Raw genomic sequence first — 11,543 nt, 5'->3', positions numbered from 1 at the left:
CCTTTGTTGATTTTAGCTCCCTGAAGCCAACCCTGTAAGCTGTGTCGTCAGTCGCCCCTCCCTCCGTCAGAGCAACGGCAGACAATCGTTCCGCGCCTTTTTTCTGTGCGGACGCCATACCACGGCAAGCATGGAGCCCGCTCAGCTCACTTTGGCAATTAGGAGCACATTAACCACCACACGCATTATCCAGCAGTATATGCAGCACCAGAACATGGCAACGCGATACCGGGCGAGGAGGCGACGTCAGCGCGGTCCCGTGAGTGATCAGGACATGGACACAGATTTCTCTGAAAGCATGGGCCCTGACAATGCATGCATCATGGTGCTAATGGGGCAGGTTCATGCTGTGGAACGCCGATTCTGGGCTCGGGAAACAAGCACAGACTGGTGGGACCGCATAGTGTTGCAGGTCTGGGATGATTCCCAGTGGCTACGAAACTTTCGCATGCGTAAGGGCACTTTCATGGAACTTTGTGACTTGCTTTCCCCTGCCCTGAAGCGCATGAATACCAAGATGAGAGCAGCCCTCACAGTTGAGAAGCGAGTGGCGATAGCCCTGTGGAAGCTTGCAACGCCAGACAGCTACCGGTCAGTTGGGAATCAATTTGGAGTGGGCAAATCTACTGTGGGGGCTGCTGTGATGCAAGTAGCCCACGCAATCAAAGATCTGCTGATATCAAGGGTAGTGACCCTGGGAAATGTGCAGGTCATAGTGGATGGCTTTGTTGCAATGGGATTCCCTAACTGTGGTGGGGCTATAGACGGAACCCATATCCCTATCTTGGCACCGGAGCACCAAGCCGCCGAGTACATAAACCGCAAGGGGTACTTTTCGATAGTGCTGCAAGCTCTGGTGGATCACAAGGGACGTTTCACCAACATCAACGTGGGATGGCCGGGAAAGGTGCATGATGCTCGCATCTTCAGGAACTCTGGTCTGTTTCAAAAGCTGCAGGAAGGGACTTTATTCCCAGACCAGAAAATAACTGTTGGGGATGTTGAAATGCCTATATGTATCCTTGGGGACCCAGCCTACCCCTTAATGCCATGCCTCATGAAGCCATACACAGGCAGCCTGGACAGTGGTCAGGAGCTGTTCAACTACAGGCTGAGCAAGTGCAGAATGGTGGTAGAATGTGCATTTGGACGTTTAAAGGCGCGCTGGCGCAGTTTACTGACTCGCTTAGACCTCAGCAAAACCAATATTCCCACTGTTATTACTGCTTGCTGGGTGCTCCACAATATCTGTGAGAGTAAGGGGGAGACGTTTATGGCGGGGTGGGAGGTTGAGGCAAATCGCCTGGCTGCTGGTTACGCGCAGCCAGACACCAGGGCGGTTAGAAGAGCACAGGAGGGCGCGGTACGCATCAGAGAAGCTTTGAAAAACAGTTTCATGACTGGCCAGGCTACGGTGTGAAAGTTCTGTTTGTTTCTCCTTGATGAACCCCCCCCCCCCACCCCTTGGTTCACTCTACTTCCCTGTAAGCTAACCACCCTCCCCTCCTCCCTTTAATCATTGCTTGCAGAGCCAATAAAGTCATTGTTGCTTCACATTCATGCATTCGTTATTCATTCATCACACAAATAGGGGGATGACTACCAAGGTATCCCAGGAGGGGTGGTGGAGGAGGGAAGGAAAATGCCACACAGCACTTTAAGCACAGCACTTTAAAAGTTTACAACTTTAAAATTTATTGAATGACAGCCTTCTTTTTTTTGGGCAATCCTCTGTGGTGGAGTGGCTGGTTGGCCGGAGGCCCCCCCACCGCGTTCTTGGGCGTCTGGGTGTGGAGGCTATGGAACTTGGGGAGGAGGGCGGTTGGTTACAGAGGGGCTGCAGTGGCAGTCTGTGCTCCAGCTGCCTTTGCTGCAGCTCAACCATACACTGGAGCATACTGGTTTGGTCCTGCAGCAGCCTCAGCATTGAATCCTGCCTCCTCTCATCACGCTGCCGCCACCTTTGAGCTTCAGCCCTGTCTTCAGCCCGCCACTTACTCTCTTCAGCCCTCCACCTCTCCTCCCGGTCATTTTGTGCTTTCCTGCACTCTGACATTATTTGCCTCCACGCATTCGTCTGTGCTCTGTCAGTGTGGGAGGACAGCATGAGCTCGGAGAACATTCCATCGCGAGTGCGGTTTTTTTTCTTTCTAAGCTTCACTAGCCTCTGGGAAGGAGAAGATCCTGTGATCATTGAAACACATGCAGCTGGTGGAGAAAAAAAAGGGACAGCGGTATTTAAAAAGACACATTTTATAAAACAGTCGCTACACTCTTTCAGGGTAAACCTTGCTGTTAACATTACATACATAGCACATGTGCTTTCGTTACAAGGTCGCATTTTGCCTCCTCCCACCGCGTGAACGGATTTTGGTTGAATGCCAGCAAACATACACTGCAATGCTTTGTTCTACAGTGATTCCCCAGTACGTGTTGCTGGCCTGGAGTGGTAAAGTGTCCTACCATGAAGGACGAAATAAGGCTGCCCTCCCCAGAAACCTTTTGCAAAGGCAGAACCGCAAATGCCAGGGCAAAGTAATCCTTTCACATGCTTGCTTTTAAACCATGTATAGCATTTTAAAAGGTACACTCACCAGAGGTCCCTTCTCCGCCTGCTGAGTCCAGGAGGCAGCCTTGGGTGGGTTCGGGGGGTACTGGCTCCAGGTCTAGGGTGAGAAACAGTTCCTGGCTGTCGGGAAAACCGGTTTCTCCGCTTGCTTGCTGTGAGCTATCTACAACCTCCTCATCATCTTCTTCGTCCCCAAAACCTACTTCCGTATTGCCTCCATCTCCATTGAAGGAGTCAAACAACACGGCTGGGGTAGTGGTGGCTGAACCCCCTAAAATGGCATGCAGCTCATCATAGAAGCGGCATGTTTGGGGCTCTGACCCAGAGCGGCTGTTCGCCTCTCTGGTAGGCTTGCCTCAGCTCCTTCAGTTTCACGCGGCACTGCTTCGGGTCCCTGTTATGGCCTCTGTCCTTCATGCCCTGGGAGATTTTCACAAAGGTTTTGGCATTTCGAAAACTGGAACGGAGTTCTGATAGCACGGATTCCTCTCCCCAAACAGCGATCAGATCCCGTACCTCCCGTTCGGTCCATGCTGGAGCTCTTTTGCGATTCTGGGACTCCATCATGGTCACCTGCAGCTTGCCACGCTGGCCAAACAGGAAATGAGATTCAAAAGTTCGCGGTTCTTTTCCTGTCTACCTGGCCAGTGCATCTGAGTTGAGAGCGCTGTCCAGAGCGGTCAGAATGGAGCACTCTGGGATAGCTCCCGGAGGCCAATACCATCGAATTGTGTCCACAGTACCCCAAATTCGAGCCGGCAACGTCGATTTAAGCGCTAATCCACTTGTCAGGGGTGGAGTAAGGAAATCGATTTTAAGAGCCCTTTAAGTCGAAATAAAGGGCTTCATTGTGTGGACGGGTGCAGGTTTAAATCGATTTAACGCTGCTAAATTCGACCTAAAGTCCTAGTGTAGACCAGGGCTAACACAGCTGCTACTCTGAAACCTATGGGAAGGTTAGAGCACATGTACGTCTGGGTTGCTTACTTTCTTCTGTAGATATTTTTACAGTTGGAGCACAGAGGATAGTACTGAAGTACTGCATGATTAGTTTAATTAGACTAGCAGAATAATATAAATTCAATATAATAAAGAGGGAGCTGACAATTTGTTTTAGAGTTTTATTAAATTCAAGTCATAAAAAAGTTACAGCAAATGTATCAAAGACAGTGTACATACAGACATCCTTAAAAACAAAGCCATATTCAACTATACATGAGCCAGATAGCAGGTATTCAGAGTTCTGTAGCTATATCCTGACAAGGCCAGCCTCAAAAAAAAAGTGTATTTAGATTAATTTTCCATTGGTAGTAGGAAGTTTGTAATAAATGTGTATACTCTGATGTGCAGGTTACTGCAACACTTCTGCCGTTCAGATCATTGCAATCTCTTGAAGAGTTAGCCAGCTCCCAAATTAAACTTGTATCCCTCCCACCCCCTCAAGATTGGTGACAATGGTACTAGTACTTATCCTATCTATGCTCATTACAATTTGAGAGATCACTAAGTCATGTAATTTTTTCCCTGTAGACCACAAACATTTACAAATTGAAATCCACACTTCTAGTCTTGTTTCAGTTCTGTTTGCCTTCTTGATAGTTCACAATTTGTCTTCTACTGACTTCAGTTATGGGTTTAGTTCTCTTTGCATTTCATTCATTTCCTTTGCCTGGTGGGGAAGGAAGGAGAAAAATATTAATGGTACAGATGATGGAAGACAATTATATTTACCTAAAGGCCACTGTGGGGAGGGAGGTGGTGGCAGTCACTCCCCTGTCCCTCTATTAGCTCTACCACTGCCCCAAACACCCTATCATAGCCAGCCATTGTCATCCCATGCTTACATAATTCATGGCCATAGCTTGGCATGCACTGTGTAGGGCCTCACTTCACTCAGCCAAACAGAAAATAAAATTCTCCTCCTGCAACCACTTACTCATGGGCTTAAGTTAACTATTGTTAGTAGATGCTGCAAACAATTATGAATGGGCTTAACTCAGTTACCAGGAACTGAATGCCTGCATAAATGTTTGGCCTTAGTGCACCCAATAAGCATTAACCTTGCTCAAAAAGAGGTCTGCCACAATGCTATGACAAGTTTTAGAGTTACTCCTCCCTTTTCCAAAAGAGTTTTAGACATCAGTACATAGACCATATAGTCAAATCTGCTACTACCACCACCACAGCTGTTACATCACAGAATGCTAGGCTTGCCAGTACTACCTCAAGGAACCCAAAAAATTTGAATTTTTCTTTCTGCTTGGCAGAGAGCAGAAGTTTTAAAGCTAGATGCTTTGTGCCTTCCTCAGTTGAGGCCTCAGTCTTAAGGCACAGAAGTACCAGACAAAAAAAGTTCTTGGCATCAGACTGCCCCTAGCGCCAAGTACATTGCTTGTATATAGTCATAATCCTGTAGATATTAGGAAAGGATGTAGCTAAACAGAAATTCAGACTTCTAAAAACATGAGCTCTGGCCACACTAAGTCATTGCAACTAGAGTCACTTGTATATGGACACAAAGCTTTGACTTTTTTTGCAGCCCACACAAAAAATTTTGCCTTAGTTGAAAAAGTCTTTCCCCCTAAACAAATCCTGAGGAAAGTGAAACTCCACACAAGTCTGTTTCTAAATGAAGTGTTTTCGCTCCTTTAGAACTTACCTCACTCTTCTCATACTTTCCTCTCCTTTTCTGAGTGATAACCTGTAAAAGACAGATAGGTTAGACAGTTAAGTCAAGCATCACAATTCAGTGTTCAGCCTCAAGCCTGCTCTGTACTTTAAATTTTCCCAAACCTTGAATCCTTAAAGAAGGGAAAGAATAAAAAAGTTTCGCTATCCACTTTACTACATTGGACTAGCAGATTAAAAATCTTATCTCCATCCATATACAGATTTAAATTCTCCTATCTTCCACTCTCCCAATCCCTCCTACCTCCAAAAGATCACCTACTTGTATGCTGCATCAAAGCTATACAGAAAAAGAACAAAAACAAGCTTTTCATTCAGAGACTGAGTTCTGAATGAGACAAGTGTGAGGTCATTTATTTTATACAGTCAGATTACAGACTGAGTGCAAGTCATTTTACAGAAATCATTTTCTGCTGTAATATACATGATTGCTCCTCTGTAGTCTACACTAATGTTTTCCAGCTGGTGAGCCATAGCAGTCATGCAGTGTCAGGCCCAAACAGGTGGGCTGTGGAATTTTTTCCAAAAGTACATGTGAGAAAAAGTGAGGGAATGCCCCCTTCTGATTAGCCATTGGCCTTGTCTATTCCAGGGCAACCAATCAGAGCTTAATCTCTCTTCCTCCCACCCCTCCTGTGAGAGCAACAGGTCAGCTCCTGTTCCCATCCCCTTCCCTCCTGCTGTCATTCACTGGGGACGGGGTGGTAGGAGAAGGAGGAAGACCCCTTGGAGCGCGAGGTGTGCTGCAGCAGAGAAAAAGAGTTGGGGACCACTGGTCTAGAGTGCTGGCACAAAGTGTACATTGCCAGTATTACTTAACTAGTTTACAGCTAAACTTACCAGTACAACAATTCCAGCAACAATTGCTAGTATCACCACTACAATAACTGCAATAACACCACCAGTCAGACGTTTCATGGAAAACTCTGGTGCCTTTTCATCAACATAGTAAATTAGAGGTTGACCAAATTTTAGAGGTTCTCCACTGATGTTAATATGTAGCATGCCATTCTGAATTAGAGTGTCACCTTTGACCTGTGGGAGGTTGAAGAGGCACTTATTAGCACACTGCTCTTCTGCAATAATCCATCTAAACAATGTTGAATACAACTCAAATATAGTTGTTAGAAGTCACTGTTTTGAAAGCAAACTATTAATGCATTCTTACATCTTTTTCAAAGTAGTAAGCCACATCAGCTATATCCACATCCTGGGGAGACTTCTGGGAAGCATTTTGCTTCAGTTCAATAGTGATATAAGGGTTTTCATACTGCAAAAGTAAAAGCAGTGTTACTGTAATTACTTCCTTGTAAACAACTGGACTGATGAAAAAAATTAACAAGTGATTTATAATATTTTAAAGCAATCCCATAGAATTATGCTCTTTTAAATGTTATTGATGAGCAGTTTTACAGATTGAGAACAAGAAGATGGAAATACCAAAAATAGCACACTAGATGCTGCTTAACCATGCAATGGTTCAAACTGAAGTTAGCTATATGGTGGGGGGAGGAATTTTAGAATTATTTTGCACAGTGAATTGATGAGAATTTGCACCAGCCTTTACTCTGATTTTTCCAATTCAGACATGACCAAAATCCTGAACTACTCACGAAGGGATTGTCAGGACAGGATTCACAGGAAAGGGAAGGTAGGGGCAGTGTCTCAGAAACATGTTCTTGAGCAAGAGTAGATTCCTCACAAACAAAGCACATTTCTCCCATTTTGGAGAGAGAACGGAGAAAATCCAACTCTAAAGCTAATCTAGATTTAGGCACTGCCTACTCTTCAGGCTCTACTTTAGTCAATTGAATGATTACACTGAAACAATACTATCATCCTTTCTATTCAACTGGAATATTCCAATTTAACAGTGTTTTAGTCATACTAGCACCAAAATGCTTGCTCTGTATGAGCTCAATCTTAAAATATTAAATTGAGTTTGACACAACTCAAAGTAACAAAAAAGGTATGCCTCTTACCACAACATCACTTATATACTTTGGATCCAGCAAATAACGCCTATTAAATTCATTTTTGATGGTTCTGCAAGAAGATTACAATATTAAAATGTAGCAACTCTAAATTTACACAGAAGCTAGACCACCCCCCAAACATATTGGGAGTCTTCATTTTCATAAGTAAGACAACCCCTATAGAAGGAATTATGTACTACATATAGCAACAGCTCCTGTGGCAATTGGCACTTTCATGGGAGTGTATGATAAAGCATTGTGAAGGCCAAGTCAAAACTTCTAATGAAGTGAGTCAGGTATTGGGATGCTTGCAATATTTGCCTTTAAAAAAAACAAAAACACACCACACACACCAGCTCAGTCTCAAGTGATTACATGGCAATTTTAATCTAAAGTTTCTAGCCCTCACAGTTGCAGGGAAGAGCACGATAGTGGGACGTAAGTGTAACTCAGACTCAAACCAGAAGGCCAATTATTTTTGGTGTTCTAACTAAAATTTCTTAGGTTTGGCAATATTGTATTTTACTTAGTTTAAATTAGGGCTGTCAAGCAATTAAACAAATCAATCACGGGATTAAAAATAATTGTGATTAATTGCAGTTTTAATTGCACGGTTAAATAATAATAGAATACCATTTAAATATGTTTGGATTTTCTTCTGTATTTTAAAATATATTTAAATTACAACAAATCATACAGTGCTCACTTTATACTTATTACAGATATTTGCACTGTAAAAAAGATGAAATAGTAAATCGAAAAACTCTTATACAAGTACTTTATCATGAAAGCGCAATTTAAAAATATGTAACAAAAATCTATAACTGCGCTCAAAAATAAAACAATGGAAAGCTTGAGGACTTGTAGGCGCTAAATCCTACTTCTTGTTCAGCAAATCACTAAGATTGTAAATAAGCGGGCAGCATTATCTCCCAGAAATGTAAACAATGTCATCTGAAAGTGAGACCAGGCGTTCGCATGGCAATTCTGTAGCGGGCATTGCAAGGTATTTATATGCCCCTTCATTCTATCTAGCACGTAAATACCTTGCAATGCCCGCTACAGAACTGCCATGCAAACACCTGGTCTCATTTTCAGGTGACATTGTAAATAAGAAGCGGGCAGCATTATCTCCTGTAAATGTAAACAAACTTGTTCAGCCAATTGCTAAGACAAACAAGAACTAGGACTGAGTGGACTTGTAAAACTTTAGAGCCTACATTGTTGTTGTTTGGAAGTGCAGTTATGTAACAACAAAAACCAACCTACATTTGTAAGTTGTACCACAGTACTTGTAAGAGGTGAATTGAAAAATACCGTTTCTTTTGTTTACAGTGCAAATATGTAATCAAAAATAAAGTGTATTCTGTGTTATAATTGAAATCAATACATTTGTAAATGCAGAAAAACATCCAAAATATGAATTTAAAATGGTCTTCTATTATTGTTCAAACAGTGTGATTAACTTGATTAAAAAATTAATCGCCATGTTAATTTGTTTTGAATTAAAATCGTTGGAGTTAACCACAATTAATTGGCAGTCCTAGTTTAAATGTACTAGTAAAAAATAAAAGGAGTACTTGTGGCACCTTAGAGACTAACCAATTTATAAATTGGTTAGTCTCTAAGGTGCCACAAGTACTCCTTTTCTTTTTGCAAATATGGACTAACACAGCTGTTACTCTGAAACCTAGTAAAAAATAGACATCCTCAACTGCATACTATAGCACAAACAGCAGATGTTTTAATCTGATGCACTTACTCCTTCAAACGAGAAGCATCCACAGCTGTACTTCTCTCACTGTGTTTTGTTTCAATGATGATCCAGCTGAAATATAAAAGCCAAGCAGTTTGTAGCTACTTTAAGTATTTGCTCTAAGTCAGGTACACCAATATATTAAAATATTTTGCCTACTCATGTTTGAGGTTAATGTTAACCTATTTTTAAATTAAGTTGTGGTGAGCAAGAAGGACTAGAAACTTTCCACCATTCCCTGCACACTGATGCAGTTGTATTAAATGAAGTATCAAATTATTTTAAAAACTGATTAACTTAATAGGAGGTAAGTACTACTGGATTCATGGTTCACATATACACGCCTATGTTTTCCCTTATGTACAAAATATAGAGGGCAAGTCACATACTATTACATTACGGTGTCATATTCGGTTACAAGACTGACCTTGTTCTGACTAGTTCACTGCACTTCAACTCCGTGTCACTCTTTTCAGTTCTTCTTGCTCCAGCAGTGTTTACACACCAACAGGAAGTTCCATTGCACTGCCTAGCCTTGAAGATGCCACTATTTTCACAGTCAGGATCATAAATACCATCATTGTCTACATATGCATACTTTGGTCTCTCCCGACGACCAGCCTTCTTTAAGCCAGCCATTTCTGCCTTCATCAGCAGACATTTTGAAGTCACTAAGAATAGTTAAAAAAAAAGTTTCATCTTGAAGTTACCAGAACCATTGGTTCAAAACATCAGTGACTGGTTTTGGTTTGCTAAGTAGAATGATGTTCTACTGAAAGGCAGCAACTGGAAAGCTGCTAGAAGAAAACATTACACAAAAGTCATCTGTGAAATGCCTTACCAGGGGACGGAAGACAAGGATTAAAAAAACAGGGGGGCGGGGGGTATATACATAGATTTGAATATGGAGAACTTGTTTAGACAGGACAAGCAAATTTCGAGGAGTTTATAACCTTTTCACTCAGTAACAGAGGGTTAGGAAACTTTCCCTAAGGGTGAATTATTCCTTAAGTGCCCATTTTGTGGCTTCTTGTCCTTTCCTCTGAAGCAGCCAGCACCAATCACTGCCAAAGCAGTCCAGTGGTCAGCCCTAGTAAGTTCTTATTTGTCACCTGAAAAGATCACAGTAAGAAGCTGTCCAAACCAAGGAGTGTAGGTGATACTTACGTGTGTCACACCTGACTGGGACGTGTGACCCAAAGGACATACACTGGCAGGTACCAGAACTGAGACTGCAGTTGGTTGTGCGTTTGTTTTTGGAACATGTACAGCCTAAAGAGATTAAAAGAGAAAAAGAAAACCACCAAGAACGCTGTGAGTACTTCACCCCTTACGAACAGGGCCCGCTCCCGCGTTTTAGCGGGCTGCGGGCGCGTGCCGAGACAAAGCGGAGCGGGGCGGCTAGGGCAGGAACGGGAAGGGAGAACTTCTCGGCTCCTCAGGCCATGCTGGCTTCGTGCCAGCCGCCGAGACCGGCTGCGGACCCCACGGACGGTCTCGCCTCCCGGCCGAGGGTTTCTCCGGGCAGCGCCCCCAGCATCCGCCGCGCGCCCCCCACTGCCGGGCTCGGCACCGCCCACTCACCTCCCCGCAGGGCGGGGCAGCCCGGGAGCTAGTTCTCGAGACCCGGCAGGTGCTCCGGGGCGCGGCTCAGGCGCCCAGATGGGAACGGGACGCTCCCGCCCGGCGCTTTCCCCAGCCCCGCGGCGCGCCCGGCTCCGTCCCCCGGGGGCTCGTCCCCCGCGCGGAGCAGGCGGCGCCCGCGTTAGCCCCAGCGGCGTCTCGAGCGCCAGGGCGGAGAGCTCGCCTCGCCCCGCCGCTGCTCAGGGGCGGGAGGTGCCATTCTGGGGCCCGGACGGGTGGGGCGCGGGGCCGGGCGGCAGCTCCGCGGGCCGAGGCCCTCGGGCACCCCGCTGGCGGGCGGAGTGGGGCCGCACTCACCCTGGTCCTGCTGAGCCCAGCACACGGCGGCGGCGGCCACCAGCAGCAGCAGCGCAGCCCCGCGGAGCAGCTCCATGGCTAGCGGGGAGCGAGGGTCGGGGGGAGTCCGGAGCGCTTGGCCCTGTCGGCTGCGGGAGAGCGACCTGTGCGTGCGCCTCGGGGAACCGCGCCCAGTCACTGAGCGGGCCGCCCGACAGGTTCCGCAGGTAGTGGCCGAGTCCCGCCGCGCCTCCCGTCTCCGGTTACACCCGCCTGGGGCCGCCGCTCCGCTCCGCCCCGCCCCTTGCGATCGCTAGCGCAGCCCCACCCGGCCAGGACGGGCTAATAAACCCCGCAGCGCCTGGCCGAAACTGAGTGAATCAGGGCGGGGGCGGTCCCAGCCTCGGCGCCTCACCTGGAGCGCCTCGGGGCTGGCCACCATATATAGCCTCTTCCGGGGCGGGGGGAAGTGAGGAGACCATGGGGGCGGGGACTCACCTCAGGGGGAGCGGAGCGGAGCAGGGCAGGGCAGGGCAGGGCAGGGCAGGAGAAGGGCATTGAGGGGGCAGTAGTAGGGGATCCGTGGGACGGGACCCCCAGGCCCTGAGGGGCTTGGCCTGGAAACAGGTAGCGG

The 11,543-nt window shown here is 46.1% G+C and overlaps 1 protein-coding gene across 1 annotated transcript; it reads right to left on the bottom strand.

The window, feature by feature from the left end:
* Window positions 1-3,676: 3,676 nt before the first annotated feature.
* EPCAM (epithelial cell adhesion molecule) lies at window positions 3,677-11,313 on the bottom strand. The gene is made up of 9 exons (XM_048842852.2): window positions 10,931-11,313; window positions 10,157-10,261; window positions 9,417-9,660; window positions 8,996-9,061; window positions 7,240-7,303; window positions 6,426-6,527; window positions 6,098-6,292; window positions 5,229-5,270; window positions 3,677-4,238 (listed from the first exon to the last, which is right to left on the bottom strand). The coding sequence occupies exons 1-9, from the start codon at window positions 11,004-11,006 to the stop codon at window positions 4,197-4,199; spliced, it is 936 nt and encodes a 311-aa protein (XP_048698809.1). The 5' UTR covers window positions 11,007-11,313; the 3' UTR covers window positions 3,677-4,196.
* Between the last annotated feature and the right edge of the window lie 230 nt (window positions 11,314-11,543).

The sequence above is a fragment of the Caretta caretta genome, chromosome 3 (genome assembly GCF_965140235.1).
Source record: "Caretta caretta isolate rCarCar2 chromosome 3, rCarCar1.hap1, whole genome shotgun sequence".
NCBI classification, from domain to species: Eukaryota; Metazoa; Chordata; order Testudines; family Cheloniidae; genus Caretta; species Caretta caretta.
This window is presented reverse-complemented; position numbering and strand designations above follow the sequence as displayed.

Coding starts and splice junctions, on each gene's coding strand:
- EPCAM (XM_048842852.2), bottom strand. CDS start 11,006: ATGGAGCTGCTCCGCGGGGCTGCGCTGCTGCTGCTGGTGGCCGCCGCC. Junction 9,062..9,416: donor AGTGAACTAGTCAGAACAAG/GTCAGTCTTGTA, acceptor TTTATATTTCAG/CTGGATCATCATTGAAACAA. Junction 7,304..8,995: donor GATGCTTCTCGTTTGAAGGA/GTAAGTGCATCA, acceptor ATCTTCTTGCAG/AACCATCAAAAATGAATTTA.